The sequence below is a fragment of the Schistocerca americana genome, chromosome 1, assembly GCF_021461395.2.
Source record: "Schistocerca americana isolate TAMUIC-IGC-003095 chromosome 1, iqSchAmer2.1, whole genome shotgun sequence".
Lineage (NCBI taxonomy): Eukaryota > Metazoa > Arthropoda > Insecta > Orthoptera > Acrididae > Schistocerca > Schistocerca americana.
The window spans coordinates 420917862-420939568 of NC_060119.1; the positions used below are offsets into that span (position 1 = coordinate 420917862).

The window sequence follows — 21707 nt, forward strand, 5'->3', positions numbered from 1 at the left end:
ATCCTTTCTTGTCATAAAATATTTAACTTGTTCAACTCTCAGTCAGCTATGAGGTCACTAGCCGTCATTTTTATTTGTTGTTCTGTTTTTGCAATGTTTGTGTCAAACTTTTGAATTACATTAAATGTATTCACAGTTGTGAATATGGACAACCATCAGGTGTATAATGGAATGACAATAATGAGATTTTTTGCCTGACCAAGATTCGAACCATGATGTCCTGCTTATTGCTTACCATTAGCCTATCTGATCATGTTTCATGGCCAGACCCAGACTTCCATAAGTCATCAACAGTATGTCTACAACCTGAAATCGTACATTCAGTATGTATATTCCCATACGAGGGAGACATTTTAATTGAAAGTCACTTCTGGTGTTGGTAGATAAATACGACGTTGCAATGCCAGTGTTGTTCAGAAGTATGACGCAATGTTCCTTCGGATATGCATGCATGCTGCTACAGCTGTTATTAAATACATGAACACTGACTGCATCATGCTTCTGAACAACACACTCTGTAGAGAAGTTGCAGGTCAAATGCTTTTCAGATATCGAGAAACATGGAATGTGCCTGTTGACCTTCATCCATAGTGTAGCGTATCACTTGAGATAAGGGCAAGCTAAGTTTTCCAGAAGCGATGCTTTATACAACTGTGCCGATTTGTGGACATAAGCTTTTCGGTCTCTAGGAAATTTATTATATTCAGACTACAAATATGTTCCAGAATTCTGCAGCAAATCAATTTTAAGGATATTGGATTGTGGTTTTGTGGGTCCATTTTTTACCCCTCTTATGTATAGGTGTTGCCTGCACTTTTTTCCAGTCACTTGGGATTCTATGCTGGGTGAAAAATTCCCAATGAATGCAAGCTAAGTAAAAGGGCCAATGCTGTAGAATACTCTTTGTAAGAATTGCGATTCCACCTGGATATAGCGACTTACTTGTTTCCAATTCTTTCAGCTGTTTTTCAATGCCAGGGATGTTTTTACGATGTCATCCACATGAGACTGTGTGTGATAGTCAAACGGCGGTATGTTTGCAAGATTCTCATGCATGACCGATTCTTAAACACAAAACTTAAATTTCAGCTTTTGTTTTACTATCTTTTACTGTCACACCAGACTGGTCAATGAGTGAGTGGATGGAAGCTTTAGACCTGTTTAGCGATTTTACACAGGACCAGATATTCCTCGGGTTCTTGGCCAAATCTTTTGCTAAGGCATGATGGTGGTAGTAGTTGTTGTTTGCTTTGCACTTAGATCTTTTCACAGATGTACGAATCTCGACTAACCTTTGCCTGTCATCATTAGCGCATTCCCTTTTGAACATCCTTTGCTTCCTCAGCATTTTCTGAATTTTGTTGTTAAACCATGGTTGGTCTTTTCAGTCTTTAATCTGCTTACTAGGCACATACTTCTCCAGAGCACAATATACTCCCGTCCGCCACCAGCTATGGAACGTGAAGCTTCAATAATGCCAGCCACTCGTGGAGGCGAAACGTCAAAAAATCTTTGAATAAATGTCGGCTGAAGATCCAAAGACAGAAGCAAAGACGCAACTTGACAATTTACAATCAGTTTAAAATTTGACTATAAGTCCTCCATAATACCAAATTATGTCAATTCATTGTCTAAGAGAGATGCTAACAACTGCTTAATTGCTCTTCCTAGCAGAAACACTCTCGTAGCCTTTTTGACTGATTTATGGTTCAGCCTATTTGTAGCTACGAGGTCTAAGATATTTCCATTGCGTGTAGGCTGCCAAACTAGCTGCTCAAGACAGTTTTCAGAAAATGTGTTCAAAAGTACTTCACAAGAATTTTCGTCTGTACTCCCTGCAATGACTCCATAGACGACCCAGTCATATAAACCAGAATTTTTTTTTTTTTTGTCAACTGAAATAAACACCCCTTGTCCTATGGTATCTTATCTGTCTATCTGATGTAGATTCCATGACTCACTAAATATTTCAGAGCTTTCTACTTTGGGTTTCAGCCAGCTCCCTGTCCCAAGAATATAATTTGAGTGCAAAAACTTTCCTGGAGGGCAGTAAAATCTGAAACTTCGTTACGAATACTTCGACACTTTACTGATAAAATTTTGACAGTTTAAGTGTCCTTACTCTGCACATGGTCCGATTTCAGTATCTGCTTATTGACCGGCTAGTGTTTATCAGAGCACCTCAAACTACCGCCTAGCCCATACACCACCATTTGCACTCTGCTACTCGAGCAGCTGCTTCCTTTGTGTAGTGCACCTCTGACCTACCAAGCAGAATCCTCTCAAGGAGACATTCCCAGTGGTGTGATTGACTTTTGGAAACTATCCATATAGTGATGTAGGTTAGGGTCTCATGTATCACACATTGCAGCCATTCACCATGGCTGGTTCTCATTTGCAAGTAATTGATGAAAAAAAGAATTCAGAATTTTGTGTGACACTCAATAGCATTAAAAAAGTTGTGTTATAAGTCTAGTTTCATAGAGTAGTGGATGAAATAAAAGCTTCGCATGCAGAAGGTTGAGGGTTCGAATCTCATCAGGCGCAGTTAGTTTTCTTTTTTTAAATTTTAAAATCTTTAATGAAATGACTCTGATCATCAGTTTTATTGAATTGATTGATTTAAATGTAATTTTTAATTCCATTCCTTTGTCACATAATCTTACTCATAATATCAACATCTTCAATTGCTCTCTTTTCTTCCAGTTGTTCTTTCTGCACTTGAAATCTTTGTTTATATGTTTTCAGTTGATTTTATGTATTAATTTTGATTTAATTTCTTTTTTTTTATTATCCTGTTTTTCTGCCCACATTATTGTGTTCATTATATCTATTTCTCATTTTGCTTGAATTTCATTTTACTTATAAACCCATCTTTCTTCTTCTTCTTCTTCTTTGAAATGGGCCAGTTAAGGACCACGATATTCAACTTTTCAGCCTGGACAGGGACTTTATGTTTGCCCAGTATCCCGCATTCTCTTTTCATTTAAATTTTCATCTCCATTACTTTGTCCATTCTGCAATAGGTATTTAGTTTATGTTTTAAATGTTTGTATGATGATTACCACAGAAAAAAAACACATCTGTTAATAAATATATATTTTTCACACCATCGCACAAACATAAATAGATTATTTTGTCTTTTGTCTTTTAACTGACAGATCGGAATTTTCAAATGATTGAACATTATAATACATGAATATAATTAAATTCATATTCACAAAAACTCCAGTTGGAAAGAGAATGATATAAAGAAAAAAATGAAACAAATGAAAAAGATTATCTGGTGATTAAAATGATATGACAAAGGAATAGAAATAAAAGTTTAAATGTAAATTAATTAACTGAATAAAAATAATGACAAGATTTGATCCTACAAGCTCGTGCACGTGAAGCTGCTCTCTTATCCATTATATCACGCAACCAGACTATGTAATGCAATTTTTTCTAACGCTATTGGATATCCCACAAAATTCCAATTGTTTTTTCTTCTTGTCAATTACTTAAATTCATCCAGCCAGGTGAATGGCTGCTGTGTGCGATACATGGGATCTTGACCTACATCACTGTATAGATAGTTTCAAAAAGTCGATCACACCACTGGGGAGCTCTCCTTGTTGCATGATGCCCCCTGCAGATATACCGAATGCGCTTTGGCTTTCTTTCCATCCATGAATGCTGTTTTGTCACCACAAAAAGTAATCATTTTCATCAGGAACTCATTTCAGAAATAAAATTATAAATTCAAGATAAAGAATATAAATAAACAATTGCTGACATATAGTCAAGCCACACAAGAAGATTTTTTGGGGTTGCAACCCACTGGATTGATGATAACCTCAATCAATAATTCAAAAGACTACTAGGTCCGAGATTTTCTGGAGTTCACATCTACGATCATGTAGCCTCAATACTTGATGAAATGCACAAAGAATTTAGTGAAACTGTTTAAACACTTCGTATATCTATTAGTAGTTAAAATGGAGCCAGAGGAAGAGAAAGCTGAATATATAACAGCGAAATATGAAGAGGATGATGATGACAATTTCCAGAGGTGTCAGATAATTTTCTTTTCGGTGAGAACACATGTATCACAGAACAAGCTAACCAATTAGCACCAAACTTTTGATGTGCTACACATGCTATATTTGTGCACTACAAGTGATTTTACTCATTATCTTCAAACCTGGATGACAATGGAGAATAAATCACACTATCCAAAGTGCATCACAAGACCATACAAAAATGTAATGCTTTGTGGAATGCTGCTGGACATTCAAAGTCATCTGAAATAACTGAAGCTGTTTTTGGAAAAGTTATGAGTATCTGTTCTTTCACGACGGAATAGTTTGTATGACACAATGATAGAAATTTCTTTGATCACTGATAAGTTGATGCAGTTACACAGAATGTTGTAATTTAAAAATTTCATAAGAAATGAGTTTGAGTATATAAAAGAATTTAGAAAATGTTCAGGTCCTACTGATGAAGCTCTGGATATAATGCAAGGTGGAAGAAAGAGTATTATAGAGTTTATTCCAGTCTTGATGGCTCTGCATAAAAGGCAGCAAAAATTGGAGGATAATCTCTCTAAGTATCGCAGCATGTCAGTAATCTCCTGTAAAGAATGTGTTAAGAGTCTCAGTCTTGCAGAATTGATTTTTTTTTTCTTCAATTATGAAAGACATGTTCGACATGTTCACTGGAATTTGGAATGAAAAATAGGTGCTAAATGCATGTATAAACTGAGCTAGTCCTTGATGGTTCTACTCCCACTCGAAGTCTAATATGAAATTAACTTGTGACATCTAAAAAAATTAACCTTTCATTAAGTCAAATGGACAGCTGATGAAATTAATTCAATGAAATGTGACTAAAACTGACACACACACACACACACACACACACACACACACACACACACACACACAGAGAGAGAGAGAGAGAGAGAGAGAGAGAGAGAGAGAGAGAGAGAGAGAGAGAGAGAGTGTGTGTTTCCACTGTATCAATAACACAATATTATCTACAACATATATGTGCAGTGTCATAATGACAATATGAAGCTAAAGCTATAAACTCAACTTACGTGGTGGACTTCCTTTCTTAAAACATGCCTTCATTAAAGTTGACACATCATTCATATATTTTATCTTCTCTTTTTGAATAACTTCTGGAGGTTCAGAAATTTTTTTCTCCCAAGGAAGCTCTGAGGCTGCCCACTGAATCATGTTGAAACCCAGGACTTCCAGATCACCTCTTCTAGTTGGAACTAAAACAAATAACAAAACACATAATGATTAGACCAATCTATATTCTCCATAAACATTAAGAGCAGCTAATAATGTATTATCTCACGAAGAGCAAACATTTGACAACTACAATCCATCTGATACAGACTTAAATACAACAGCAGTGAACTGTGAGTGCCTACATTTTTGTTGCTGAAAAGAACCTGTCTAGCAGGCACCAAAATAAATATAACTGATGCACGGATGACAGGAAAACAAAATAAATGTAATCAATCTCTCTCTTTCAAACCTGTGATTAACACTTGGGAGAAGGGAAGGGGCAATGCAGAATAGAAAAGTTAAAAAGCTAAGTGCAATCAGTAAAGGATAGTGGAAGACAGTCAGAACTGGTATACAAAAGCCGGAAATAAAGTTCCATTTGTGAACCCAGCAATGCCTCACAAATGGTAATATGTATGGGAGTTGGATATACACCATACCTCCTTCTCCCACCCTTCTCTGTCCATGTCCTTCTCCTCCCACCCTCCCTGACAACCTCATCCTCCTCTCCTAGCTCTCTCCCCCTCCTCCACCCTCCTCTGTCCGTTTCATCATTCCCCTCTCTATGTCAGTCTCCCTTCCTTCTCACTGTTTATTTCCCCACTCTCGTTGACCTTAAGCATCGCTTATTGTTACCACCAATGAAACCTTGATTCGCAACTGAAGTTGCATAAAATAAATGGTTGGGATCATTGGTATACGGGGTACCAAAAGGTGTCTCCTGCTGTTGACTCTGTGAGGATGAAATTACTTCACATAGTTTTACTCTTAAAACAGGGAGGATTACACAAAGTTTCGGACAATTCAGATTCCATAATAGTATTCTAATCTAAAGCAGACAAGACATAAATAAAACTTTTCTGTAGACAAGTCATAAATAAAACTTTTCTGTTTTCTGTTAACCCTTGAGCTCTCATACTATTAGCATTTTGCTCAAAAAAAAATTTAAAAGACACAGCATTTTGTCAAAAATGCTTGCAGGGCATTTGTTTGCTCAGTAACTTGGTTTTATACACTGATTGGGGAAGAAAATCGCAACACGAAAAAATAATTAATGTAGCAAAATGAAATTTCAGGCATACATTTGTCTATGTAACATATTTAAGTGATTAGCATTGAAGTATAACAGATTAATGTACGAGGGTTGCCCAGTAAATAATGCCCCATATTTTTTTTCTCCGAAATAAAAAATATTAGAAATGTGACACTTTAGGTGCGAGTTATTTGAAGTTTCCCGCGTGTGTACGCAAAGTTTCAATTTCCTCCGACAGAGAGCGGTGGTGTAGGAATGTTCTAAAATGGCGTCTGCAGGTGACATCCGTCATAAACAACGTGCAGTGATTGAATTTCTCGTAGCAGAGGAAGAAACCGTGGACAATATTCATAAACGCTTGTGCAAAGTCTACGGAACATCTGCAGTCGATAGGAGTACTGTTGGTCGCTGGGCACAGAGGGTGAAAGCATCAGAGGGCGGTGCTGCGGAGCTCCGAGATTTGCCGCGGTCGGGAAGGCCTCCCACGGCTGTCACGCCTGACATGTTGCAGCGGGCTGATGTTCTCATCGACGGGATCGACGCATTACGACTCGACAGAGGCTTATGTCAAAACATTAGACAAACTCAAGCAGCGCTTCCGGCGCCTTGGGCGTCATGTTAACCCACAGGATGTTTTGATTCAGCATGATAACGCTCGTCCTCACACAAGTTTGAGGACTTGTGAACACATCGCGAAAGTGGGTTGGATAGTGTTACCCCATCCACCCTACAGCCCCGATTTGGCTCCTTCAGACTTTCACTTGTTTGGGCCAATGAAGAATTTCATTCGTGGAAGACGTTTTGCTGATGACGAAGAAGTGATTCACGAAGTGACAACCTGGCTCCGTAGGCAGAGTACAGATTTTTACCGGCAGGGAATACACGCTCTTGTGTCTCGCTGGAAAAAGGCCGTCGAACTTGAAGGAGATTATGTGGAAAAATAAAGCAAGTAGACAAAACATCAGTCTTTCACATATGTAAATTTGATTGTTGTGGAATAAATACTTCTGGAGAAAAAAAATATGGGGCATTATTTACTGGGCAACCCTCGTAAGTGCAAGATAAGACATTGGAAATGTGAAATGCTGGTACATTAATAACAAGTGTGACCTTGCTTATTTGGGCATGCTGCCATGGGATGGTAGGTCCACAGTTGTTCAGTACTGAGGACATTTGATACTATTTTATTTCATCCTTCTCAGTTCCAATGATATAAAATTTTTGGTACTGGTTCCGAGCTGAAACGCCCGTTCTCAAACCACACACTTTAATATTAACCGTAACTACAGTCCGATCCATGAACAATGGTGGTTCGCACATCTCGAGTCGTGGACAGGGATTGCATTGCTGACGGTTCCAAGTGACATTTGTTGTACGCGCATGTGTGTGATTTCTGCTTGAAGAACGCGTATATCCAGCAAATAATATCTCTCACTTACTTATGCAGAATTTATCACTTACTACCACTATCAGCGATGACCACTCGCAACAAATGCAATCAAAATTCACTACAGGACATACTGAAAGCTCATTGGCTGTCTGAGCACAGGTGACGTAGGAGCGCAGCAGCAGCTTCAACTTGACCACCATTGTTCATGACTGCAACTACGATCATACAATATGGCGCTTTGCATCTGACTGATACAAAAAAAAAAAAAATCAATAAAATTTCTTCCGTTGTTCCTAGAACTAATATAAGACCAGTAGCATCTTTGGGTTTTTATGTGAACAAGGTTCTGGTTTCCTATATACCAAAGAAAAAAGAAAAAAAAAAGTTATGCTTATGATTAGTACACTCCAAGATAATGACCAGATTCATCCAACTACTGGTGAACACGAAAAATCTGAAATCGACACATATTATAATCGGACAAAATGCGATGTCAGTGTGGTGGACTGTCTAAAAGAAGAATATTCCGTGGATTGATTAGCTTGTCAATGGCCACTAAATTTTTATTTTTTTAATTTTTTTATTTTAGATATTACCATCATGAACAGTCAGATAACATACAAAAAAGTACATATGCAATTATTACTATGAAACAATGCCTGCAAAAGCTGACCCTGGAGCCAACACGACCAGAGCTAACATGCCTACAAATTGTGCAGAGGAGTAGAATCTCTACAGCAACCTATAAAAACAATTTACTAATGAAACTGAAAAACCCAGTGGTATGTATCAAGACTGTCCACGACGGAGAAATTGGAAATGTGTATTAATTGTGAAAAATTTTTGTTTAATGAACATGCTGTAATATTAAGTGATATGTGCAAAGCTCAGATATACGATAAAGAGTAAGTCACAAAAGTTAAATAATAAAATAATATTTGCTTTTTTCTTCAATTTTCTTTATAAGTACCTAACAAGACTGGCGATTTTAACAGTCCTAGGGTTTTATTACAGAAATAGCAAAAAAACATTAATTTACACATATTAGGTACATTTCACACTACTTGTCGAGTCTGGGCAATATGCCCAACGCACAATTGATTGCCTAACTTCTAAAGGTGCGAGTTCTCAGTGGTTAAAACCAATTGCAAGCAAAAAAGTAAAAATACACATAGTTGTGTATACAATTTTTGTTTAAAGTTATATATAAGGAGCAGGAGCGAATGTGGTAGAAAAAATTTCTCTAATGACTTCAATGCTGTGCTCTTTTAGTTCACACTGACTGCTGTGAGAAAGAAACAAACTTTCACCACACAGCATAGTACAGCATTTTCTTCCTCACTGTTGATTTTAACAAAAAACCTGTACATTGTTTTCTTGGAAAAAATATAGAACACATCTGTCTGAATGTTTATTCAAGTACTGTGTAAAATTTTGACATAAGTTGGTCAAGAACTCTGAGACTTTTGCTTACTACTTTTCCTTATATTATTTATGTTTATTGGAAAATATTAGTAACCCACATACATTCAAATGTTTATTTGAATATGGTATAAAAAATTGGTGACGAACTATTCCAGATTAAAATATGTAGCCTGTGCTCATTCGAATGTTTATTAGAGGAGCATGTAAAAATTGAAGTAAATCGATCAAGAACTTTGAGTTTTTTGGTAACAACATTAAACAACAATTTATCTTTATATATTACTATAGACACTGAAAATTTTAAACCTGTATCTCTTTATTGTTTCTGTACATAATTCCAATTCCAATTTTAGCATCTATCATGCCTCTTAATGAGCTGATAAACAATATTTGCACAAAATTCTTCTGCCTGATAACACCCAATCTGCAAAAACATCCAGATATTCTTCGTCAGAGAAAGTGTTGGGAGCCAAGCTGCTTTTTTGTGAGCATGAAGATGTGGTAATAACTTTTGAGCCATATCAGTGCTATAGGGAGGATTACCAAAAATATCTCATTTCATCAGATGCAACAATTCTTCTTAAGTTTTACAAGTAGAGCCTGATCAAATATTGTTATGCAAAAATATGACATTGGTAACATTGAAACTGTGTTGCTTGTTTTGAATGGCTCTTCATAGTTTTCTTAATGTCTCAGTGGGCTCGAGGTGGTATGATCCTGTATGTATGACTGCTGCTATTTTGTCTCCACATTACCATGGGAAACTGTGCTCCATCACTGGTCACAGTGCTATTAAGCAGGCCTTCTACTTCCGCACTGGAACAAAAAAGTCCAAAGAAGCAGTAAACTGTTAAGTTTTATGGTTCACATAAAGGCATTTTTGAATTTTACAAGTGCAGAATATGTGGTTTCCTTATTTTTTAGCCACAGTCTCGTGCAAAATACTCCAAGAAATCTGCCAAAAGTTGTCAGCAGTTACGATATTACGAAATACCAGTTTTAATTAATTTTCTGTTTTAGTTCCTTGCAGACTGCAGATGTATGGGCACTTTTTCACCACGAACATTCATCTTCCCACTGTTACACAAACAACACCGTACCTGGTCAATATAAAATAAATTTCTCAGTAAATGTCACTTCTTTTCGTTTTTAGATTTTTGCCCCTAAAACCCGTATTATAGAACAGATTTTACAGCCTGTTGGATTTTCAACTGCAATGCTCAATTTTAACAGCTCCTGTAGGCAAATAAGTTGCAATGTGGCTTTCTCGCTATTGCAGCTCTACATACACTGGCCTCCTGCAAGAGTCATTATAGCGACTGTTCCGTCCTCCCCTCTACGTCACATGCTAAATGAAAATAGAACTTACTTTCCGAATAGACTTCATAATAATGAGCTAAAGGCAGCTGATACATAAAGAACTACTAGGATCCAAAAAACATGTCATACGTATACATGGTGATTTTTCCAAGCGGGGCAAACTGCAGGAAGAATCCCTGACAGGATAAGGAGCAAAGGAGGTCATTTAATCTTCGACAGTGTAGGCTGACTGAAAGCACTCATGAGAACACACAAGGCAAGTGGAAATGTTCTGTCTGTACTTGTCTTTTAGTGGTATGGTGCTAGTGAACCATCAGCACACATTCAGTCTCATTGTGGGGCGGGGTGGTTGTTGTCGGGATGCCTCCACACAGAAATGGTGAGGTGAGGAGGAGCACCATCATGGAGCAGCCACATTATCCTTCATACCACCAAATACATCTTCCAGCAAGGGGGGTAGGGTCACCTTCAGGAAGTGCAGATATGCATTGGCTGTGACGCATTGTGGAAGGGTGAGGTCCCAAGAGGCAGTTGCCAATAATTCCCACCAACGCAGTAAGGCTGAATGGGTGCCGATGATTCGCTGCTCCCACACCACCAAAACACTAGTACAAAGAGAACATTCCCACAGGTGAAGTCTCGTGTGCTTTCAACCACTGAAAGCTACACTATTTGGAATGCTATTCTAGCAGTATGTCTGAATGACCTATTTTGCTCCCTATCTTCTCACAGATCATTCCCTGCAGTTTGTCCTCATTTATCATCTGACCTTTAACTGAATTGACCTTCAGCAATAAAGATTTCAAGTTTTCGTAGCAGACTTAGAAAGGGTCAGAGTACAATCACAGGAAAGAAGACAGTACCCTGTAACGTTCAATCTTTTCCTTAAAGACCGTTTCCCTGGAGTTGTTTACTATAAACTACTGATCTGGCACTTATACAATGGTGACATTTTCACCATATGGATACATGATGTGTATGTGCATATTACTTTCAATAACACAATTTTGTTCTACCTCTACATGTAAAGCCAACTCACTGTGTTTGGATAGGGTACTTCTTATACCACAACCATTTTCTTCTTTGTCATTCTACTGGCAAATGATGCATGGGAAGAATAACTGTCAATATGGTGTGCCTATATTAGTGCAAATTTCTTTGATTTTCCTACCATAATTATTTTGCAACATGTTTACGGAAGCAGGTAATGTTACTTGACCTTCTTGAAACACACACAATAAATATTAGCAATAAATTTCTGAGTAATGCATGATTTGGCCTCTGTAGTATTTGTCACTGAAATTTGATGAGACACTTTGCAACTAAAACAAGCCTATGTCGTAACTGAAGAAAGGATTTTAATGTGCAGCACCTTTCCAAACATTCAGCTGTTTTCACACAGACAGGTCAATACACGCATTTGTGGACATGAAATTAAGCAAAATAAGCACGGTTTGTTGCAAATATTTGTACCTTTCCCCTTTTATTCCATACTTAAGCATCTTTCTCCTGATTTGTATCTGAATTTTGAATAGACTGAATAATATTTTTTTCTTTTCTTGAACAGGATTTTGTTTGATCAGAAGTCAACAATGGTCAATAAATATTAAAATATAATTGATGGAAAGCATCACTAATTACACACACCCCCAGCAAGAATGGCCAATCTCAGCAAAAACAGTCAGTGTCAGTAACAATGATCGACCTGCAGTTGTGAAACAATGATCGACCTGCAGTTGTGAAATAAAACAAAATTTAAACAATGATGTTGCAGCAGTTAAAACGTAGATTCAGTTAATGCTGGAATGAATTTAACAGTTCCTTTTTATCGACTGTGTACTGTGTCATTGGCAGTGTTAGTGTTTTACCAGAACGGATTACTCACAATGAAGTCATGCCAAAGGTTGATAAGGAGATGATGTGTGCACTTTCAGAAGAATTCAACATCCTGTTTAACAAAACTGATGGCATCATTCTGCGATGTGCCGTTTGTGAGGTAAATATTGCAACTGGTGACAAGCATCAAAGAAACCGAATAAACCAGCACATCCAGAACATTTAAAGAACACTGGACTTCGCAAGTCGAAACCTAAGCAAGCCACTGTGATACACCCTTTGCTTCAGAATCTGAAAAGCAGCGGTCACTGAATGAGTTTAGTGCAGATCTTGCCATGGCATTAAGACAGTCAGGAATTCCAGTCCACAAACTAAACAATCCTGCACTCAAATCAGTTCTTGAGAAGTACACACAAATGTCCATATTGGATGAAAGCACTCTGAGAAAAAGTTACTTACACCAAATTTAGAGAACACATCAGAGAAAATAAAAGAAGGGGTCAGCAAACATGAAGTGAGATTCATTTTAGATGAAACTGATGATGAATGCAAAAACAAACTTGAGAAGACAAATGCGTGCACAATGGAATCATTCAATGACTCATGTAAGAACCAGTGGTTAGACACCACACAATATGAAACAGTCAGGCTTGTTGTGACTGATAAAGTACACTACATGCTTTTGAATTTCTAACAACGGTATGTACGTCAACCTCGACCACATGACATCTATTGCATACGGACTATCACGAAGAATTACCGCTGGGTAAAGGAGTTCAGTGGTGCCCTGAATAAGATTCTAGTATAGCCTCCCAGTCATCTAGTTTTGTATCAAGAAATGACAGGGCTCCACCTTCCACAGTTTCATGTCATTACAAGGTAGGGTGGTTGGATAAGATGCAGTTTTCGTATGCAAAAATTCTGATGGAATCAAACATTTCACTTGTGGCCTAGATTCAATGGATGCAATACCCATCAATCAGGTCCAACAATTAGTCAACAACAAAGACTGGAGTTCGAAGTTTTTGAAGTGTTTGGCTACAAGTATTTTCCTGATGCGATTTAGAGTTTGGAAAAAGAAGGTATGGAGGAGGAGCAGTTGAAGTGTTGGGGAATCCTTAATGGATTTTCTAAAAAAATTTTTGAACAACAATCCAGACTTGGAAACCTCTGGAACTCTGAGTGAATTCTCTTTACAGATGCTGACAAAATATGCTCCATTGATTTCTACAGACGTCGAGTAGAGTTTCACCATATATAAGGAGCTACCAAACTTAAAAGTGACAGCAACTTTGTGTTAAAAACACTGAAATGATCTGTGTAATCAAGTGTAACAGAACCCTGTAACCAGGGCAAAGAAAATTAATGTATCTTGAAATGTACCAATATATGATCATTAGCATAACTATGACAAAGTGTTGATCTCACGTGTCAGGCTGCTACGTTTATAGACTTATATAAAGTCTGTAACAGTTTATTATACAGATTCGTATTCTGTCAATTTATTTCTAACCTTATCGAGCATACAAATATCTATGTGCTGGTTCAACTGTTACTAATCGACACTTGAACATAAAACATAAAAAATTCTCATTTCGTAATACCAGAACACTTTTTAGAAAAAATGAAACTAATTTTGTGTTAGTATTTATGGAATGAACATGTGCAAATGTTAGGAGCATTTTTCCACTAATAATCTTCATCATATAAGCAACTTTATGAAAAGCATTGTTATAGAACATTTTTTATGAATTTCAATGGTAAAAGCTGCATAAAAATATGCAGCAATGTGAGAGGAACAAATTAATACATATATTTCCATGATACCAGTTTGTATACTACAGCAAGTTTTTAATTGCAATCCACAAATTTTCTATTTCTAATAATGGACAACATAACCAGTAATCGTTAAAACAGTACATAAGGAATGGTGAATCAGCCATTAGGGTTCAGTTTTCTGACAGTTTTTGTGAGGCAGTTTTCTTAGAGTTTTGTCACTGTATTAAACACTGAGCATGTAATTCTGAAAGAGAAACATTGTAGCAACCTGAATTTCTTGAAATTTCTTTTGGCCCTACCAAATTCTTTTACAGCTGTTGCGGCATCATAGATTGTCGAGAAAAGACGATGAGTATTTGCTAATTAACTGTTATGTTTAAATTGAGGTGGAGAATTGTGGGATTATAGCTGCACTGCTAATGAAATTTCGCCAAAAGACTTTTGAGTTTCAGGTTGATTTATGCAATAATGGACGCTGACACAATGAGCAATTTCAAAGAAAGCACTGGCGTGGCAATCTGAAATAAACATATATTGTTCCAAAAAGGTGAATAAAGCATAAAGTTGTCACCAAAGGCAGACACAGAAAAAATACATAAATAAATAAAAATAAATGTTTGTAGCACGAAACTACATTGTCATGGACAGCTGAGATAAGTACTTTGGTTGTTTTATCCTTTTTTGTTTAGAGTGGAGTATGTCATGTGAAGATAAGAATTTTAGTGTGAAGTCTGAACTTTTCATTCAAAATGTTTACAACTTTGTTTATCAATATGGCGAGTAATAGTAACCAAGACAGTGTAGCAGAGCAAAATCAAGAAAGGACAGCAGACAATGTTAGAGGTTTAAACAGCAGCATTACCGATAATGAAAATGTAACTGAAGTAAACAGTGAGGTAGAACAGGACCACAGTGACAATAACAAAGCAGTAGGAAATGATAATGCAAATGCTTGTTCACCATTTCTCGGTTTTGAAGCAACTGAGGCTGTAGGCTCAAACAATGGAATTGTAGAATTACTGTCAAAGATATTAACCAAAACAGCTATTAGTCTAGGTGGATAAATTACTGAAACAAACAATACTTTGGAGAATCTTTAAACACAGTTGGAAAATAGTAATACAAGAATCATGAAGAACAAAGAGGATATCACGAAGCATCAAAATGAGGCAGAAACAAATCGGAAACAGGAGTTGGGTCTGTGGAAGCCAAAGTTGGTACTCTCGAAACAGAAATCAATGCGGAAATTGCTCATACCAAACACAATTTCAGAGCTTTCCAGAATAGTAATAATAATAATAATAATAATAATAACTACATATTACATTCTTCTGAATGTAGTTGTGATGCACTGAAAAATGTAATAAATGACAAGAAGTCTGACTTAGAATTTAAAAAATTAGAAGATCATTGCAATAACAGACTTCAAAAGTCACTAATGTAGAAAAACTTATAAATACCAATATAGATATAATGAAGTGAAAAGTATGAACAAGAAATATACTGAGTTGCAGGAAAATTTTGTAGCTAAAAGCTTTAGCAATAATTGTGCTGACTTGTGGGGTAACATTTCAATTAAACAATTGGAGGTTTTACACCAATGAAGGGAAAACTTTGTAAGCGATATGATTGACAATCTAAAAATCAAATTTGTAAAGAAGTTTTCAGATGGGGATATGCTACAGTGGGCAAACCAAAATATTAATACTGAAATGTCTTATGATGCATTTAAGACTTATTTAAATAAATTTTGATCTGAAACAGAGCAAGCAAGAATGAAGGATGAATTTCTGAATGGGCTGATTTATAGAGATGAGTAGGAAGGCATGAAAGCATTTTTCGAAAAACAGCTTAGGAGACTAATCCATTTAAACAAACCATCTGATGAGTTCGCTCCGATTGACACCTCGAAAAGGCGACTTCCGAGTAAAGTGCAGTGTGGACTTGTGCAAGGACCTTATGAATCTGTAGAAGAATACCTAAAATGTGACGGAGCTTTAGATTGAAATGGAAATCAAGAAAGTAACTCTAATAGGAATAACAGATATCAACCAAACTGATAGAATCAGAGTAATAATTGGGATCACTATGTGAGGAGTGATGGAAATTATTTCAGAAATAATTATCATGGGGGAGGAAACTGAAGGGATGATCAATGGAGTAATAGAGACAGTATTAGGAACAGGAATATTATAACTTGAGACAAGATAACAGAGGCAGTGATCACAAAAACTGAAGGTTGCCTCGACAGGTGCCTGCCAGTGTGTGTGTGTGTGTGTGTGTGTGTGTGTGTGTGTGTGTGTGTGTGTGTGTGTGTGTGTGGTGGGGGGGGGGAGGGGGGGGGGGGGGAAGAATCCCAATGATTCAGTAGCAAGGGGACTCACCAGGAGGGCATATTACATTTGGACAAAAAATTCTGGAGAGAAATGAAGTTTGATTAATACAATAGGAGAGATTTAGAAACAGGAAAGATATGGATGTAGACTGGATGCAAAAGCTTTTCATAATCTACAGAGTCAAGAAAATAGTAAAAATATGTTGGGGGGGGGGGGGGGGCGGCAGTGAAAGTGTTGATGATATCTTTGATCTTTATGGTACAAATAATTTGATGAGTAACGGAGGTATGGGAAATGTGAGCGTACATGTCTGTGCCAACATTGAAACTAGCAAGTCTAGTGATGATGTGCCAAAGGGGAAAACAAAGTGTTAATTCTAGTGCTGAGGCTGACAGTGATACTGTGATTTGTGAGATTGAGGAGGTGATAATGTCTAAGACTAAAGTATTCATTTCTGCAATCATTTCCGGTGTTATGACATGGTGAGCCTGTCCAGGACAAGCATCGTCTTCCAGTGACTCGTGTCCCTCAAGGAATCGTTTGCTCCATTCCACAACACTTGAATGACTCAGACTGTACTCACCGTACCCAGCCTTTATCTGCCGATATGTTTCATGGCCTCCAACTCCCTACGCTGCCTAAAATTGAATGACTCCTTGTTGTTCCTGCTTACTTGCCTTCATGTTCAGTAGTGGACAATAACTTGTGTGACCAGCTTCTCTTTGGCATGAAACCACACTGATGCTATGCAACATCAAACGGTGAGCACATGTCGGTCTGTCTACCAATAGATGGTGCCTCCATACCCGCAGTTACATGGTGCCACTTTACATGTATGGCAAAGGTAGATGCACTGACCAGGTTTCATTTGAATAAACTCCGCAATAAAGGGATCAAGAATTTTTTGACATATACATTGATATATTGGAAATTATATCAAGTTCTCTTCCAAACGTTTACAGATTAATGTAATAACAATAATAATAAAAAGGGAGAGGGGGGAGTGGGAGGGGAGGGAGCAGGAGAGGGGGGGGGGGGAGAGCAGGAGAGGGAGAGGGGGGAGAGGTTTAAGAAATGTAGTACAACTAAGAGCTTCCAGACAAGGAAAGAAAAAGAACTGTTATGATGTGGAGTGGAAATGCCAAAAATCTTTTACATGCTACTTCCTGAATACATAAAGTGTGATATATGATTTTATTCTACAACTATGTCAATATTCCCTCAGAGAAATTGTTTTCTTTGCACAACATTAAGACTGTGGCAACCTCTAGGGGCCCAGCCCTGAACCATTTGCTTTTGAAATTTAGCTTTCTGATGGTACAGTTACTCTCCGATTGATCTTTTACTCTATTCTTGCTACTGATGTCTGACTTGTGAATGTCAATTTTCATTTGACTAATACTGTGGAATTATGGACTTTTTGCATGTTTGAAAGAAAAAAAAATGGCGTAAGTCACATAGGAAAGTTACTCGGTAACAAAACATGAAATGTTAATCTTGTAAAGAGTCTCACTCTGTGTACTGAAACATTATTTTCTTTCTGTATTGATTTCATCTTATTTGTATTCTGTGAGTTTGTCAACTACACTACTGTATATTGAAAGTTACATCATAGGTACTATCACATATGTGAGATACATTTTGCTTGTCACTGGAAGAGTTTGTTAAAGCAGTGGATTGTACACACTAAGTAACCTATATTTAAATAGTATTTAAAACTAAACTGTGCTGAGTTGCTTTGAAGCGAGCACTTCACTATGCACACAGAATTTTATACTTGAAATTAGTAAGTTGTGCTAGTAATATTAAGAAAAAACCCACACACATGAATTACTATTGACAATGAATGATATATTTCTTTAGGTTAAGAGATACAGGAGCTATTTTGTTTACAAAATTACTATGTGAGAATTACTTTGTTACAAGTCATTACATTATAACGAGAATATTGCTGCAAATTTGTCAAATTTTTTATGTACGTTCTGTGGCTGATTTTTTAGTCCAGTCATAATAAGTAAGGAGGAGATGGATATTGTTTTGAGCTACTGGTAATGCACACGATTCACTTTTAGCCTCTTTATAGATACATATTGTCTATTTCACAGGATTTTTGTGCTACTGGTAAAGGAAAAACGGAGTTAGTGATACACAATGAATATGATCAATATTACTTTATACCACTGTTCTTGCCATCAAGCTGCTGAGTATCTGACAGACTATTACGAAGATGTCAGAGTTCATTAATAAAATGTCTCAAACATGTTCACATGAAAATTCTACATCGTTTGTGCTACACAATCTATTAAAAAGTGGTTTTAACTGAACTGAATGAACTCGCTCTATTATGTTCTTCAAAATATCTTATTGACAAAATATGAATTATCCATTTCTATGGCAGACACACAGAATCTATGCAAAGACATATTGAATAATATACAGAAGAGTTTGTCTGAGTGATGTGAACCACATCAGTTTGTGAAGCCATTTAGTCAATACTCTTTTCATACACACACATTCTTACTACCTTGTATTTATGAGTTGTTCACAATTCAGGTACTGTAAAATCAATGGCCAAGGAACAAGATGATCAAGTTTTGTTATGTATTACAGTATTTTACTACACTTGTTTTTCACATTTTGCTATTGTATAGTTTCATAGCCTCAGTGGCATACTTGTAAACTTGCACTCTAGATCATTTGTTTGTCTAGAGATGCATTTGAACATACAAATTTCACTTTTATTGCATTTTGTGAGTAGTGAAATTGCGAAATTTATGTCAATGATTTATGGGAGGTAACAGACGTGTTGAAATGCAAGTGTACTATTGAGTCATGATGTATACGCTTTCAGCATTTTATGTCAAAAGAACATTAGTACTATGAGAGACAATTAATGCTATTTACACAGTACAATTGAAGGAATTTGAAAGTGAGTAATACTTGCACAAAATCATGTGCTTGCATAGTATTTCTTACCTTAAATAACAATTTTACAGCACTGAAAGAAGGAATTTATTACTTACTGGTTCTATTACTCTATGAACATACACATCACTTCGCTGACATGAGAGGAACACTAGCACAAAAGCATGTACTGTGGAGTGTTTCCTTATACTGGAAAAGAGTCAATGAAAACATAAAATAATTATGAAGCTATCTATACTTGTTTTAAGTTGTTTTCTATACTGGAGGTGACATTTGAGAAAGTACATATGACCCACAAATGCCATTTAGGAAAATCATGCACTCACACTGGTACAAATAATCAAAACTTATCTTGCTGGAAAGATACTGTTTGTGAGACCATATGTGTGAAATTTGGGACTATTTAATATAAGCACTGTACCTGGGTATCTGAGCATCAACCATGTAAAATTATTTCCTTGTACACTACGCCATATGCGTTGGAGTGGTGAATAGTGAGTGTGTTGGAGTGGTGAATAATGACTAAAAATCAATTGTACGTATTTGCAGAAATCACTGAACACAGTAAATGTCTGCCTGCAAGGCAGATGGTCCAGAGGAGAATAAAGAAACTGAAAGAAGGTGTTACCACAAATGGACTAGGATCTTCTCAAGCAGGGAGACAAGCATAAAACACTGAAGAAAGTACAATTTTTTTATAATTATGTGTAATTGATTCTTTTAGATTTTTTTAAAAATTATGTGGAAATAGACAAGATTTAAATTTGAATCTCTGCGCTAAGCTATACTTTGTGCATTTATTCATAGTTATTGCATATTCGATACACTACACTAACTGGTAATTTTATGTTCGCTGAAGTCAACTTCATGTTGGACTGAATGGTGTCTTCTGAGGAATTCTATACTATGTTTCTAGCAATTTCATTGAATATGAAATTTTTGGCAGAGTATCATATCTGATTCTCTTCTGTGATACTATGAGGGGGTGGAATTTTGTAACAATCTTATTTCAATTATGTAGTCATTTTATAATTCAATTTATTATAATGATTCACATTCTGCCATTAATTTTGTTCCAACCTTAGCAAGCATACAAATATCTCTGGGTTAACTTGACTGTTACTAATTGAAACTTGAACAATGAACATAAGCAGTTCTCATTTTGTGATTCCAGAGTACCTTTCAGGAGAAGTGAAACTAGCTTGGGGTTAGTATTTAGGGAATGAACATACGCAAATGTTAGGAACATTTTCCTACTAATAATCTTCATAATATAAGCAACTTTATAAAAAGCATTATTACAGAACATACCGGTATTTTATGGATTCCAATGCTAAATGCTGCATAAAACTTTTATTTTGCAATAGAGAGGCACAAATTAATACATACTTCCATTATCTCAGTCTGTATACTCCACCAAGTTTTTAATTGTAATCAATAAATTTTCTGTTTCCAATAATGGATGAAATAACCAGTAATTGTTAAAACAATATATATGGAGTGATGAGTCAGCCACCAGAGTCCCAGTTTTCTAACAGTTGTTGTGAGGCAATTTTATTACCATTTTATAACCATATTAAACAATAAACATGTAATTCTCAAAGAGAAACATCATATCAATCTGAATTTCTTGAAAGTTCTCTTGGCACTACCAAATAATTAGGTACATTGTCAAAACTCAGCAAGTTGCAGCAAATTTTGGTGGAGCAGATAGTTGCAAATTCTTTTACAGTTACAGCAGCATCGAAGATAATCAAAAACGAAGATGAGCATTTGTTATTTAACTGTTACGCACTGTTACATATCAAGTTGGGTTAAACACAAGCAACATAATTTCGTCAGCAACTTTTTGTGTGTATTTTCAAAACCTTCTTTCCCCCTTTTCTGATCATAATTTGCACCTTAAAATCCCTTCACTAGCCATAACATATTGCTTTTTTTGGACTTTTCTATATTTTTATTAATCCTACCTGGTAAGGGATCTAGACTGATGAGCAATACTCAAGAATTAACTGAACAAGTTTAAAATAATAATAATAACAATAATAACATGCCTACCAACAATATACAAAATGTTAACTTCAGTCATTACACAGAAATTAATGACACATACAACACAGAACAAAATTATAAATGAAAAACAAAAGGGCTGTTGCAAAGGAGCATGAGGATGTAAAGAGCAACTGATAATAGATGCAGAGGTGACATATCAAGCTAAAACTAAACAAAGGTTGCTACACTACGCATACATTGATTACCGAAAAGCTTTTGATAGTGTACCCCACTCATGGTTACTACAAATATTGGAAATATACAAAGTAGATCCTAAATTGATACAGTTCCTAAACATAGTAATGAAAAATTGGAAAACCACA

The 21707-nt window shown here is 36.3% G+C and overlaps 1 protein-coding gene across 1 annotated transcript in view; it reads right to left on the reverse strand.

The window, feature by feature from the left end:
* The window catches only part of LOC124602442 (serine/threonine-protein kinase VRK1), a 247412-nt gene that overhangs the window by 41103 nt on the left and 184602 nt on the right, over positions 1 to 21707 (reverse strand). The window contains exon 7 of the mRNA XM_047136321.1: positions 5087 to 5269. Within this exon, the coding sequence (XP_046992277.1) occupies positions 5087 to 5269 (183 nt within the window). The remainder of the gene's footprint in view (positions 1 to 5086; positions 5270 to 21707) is intronic.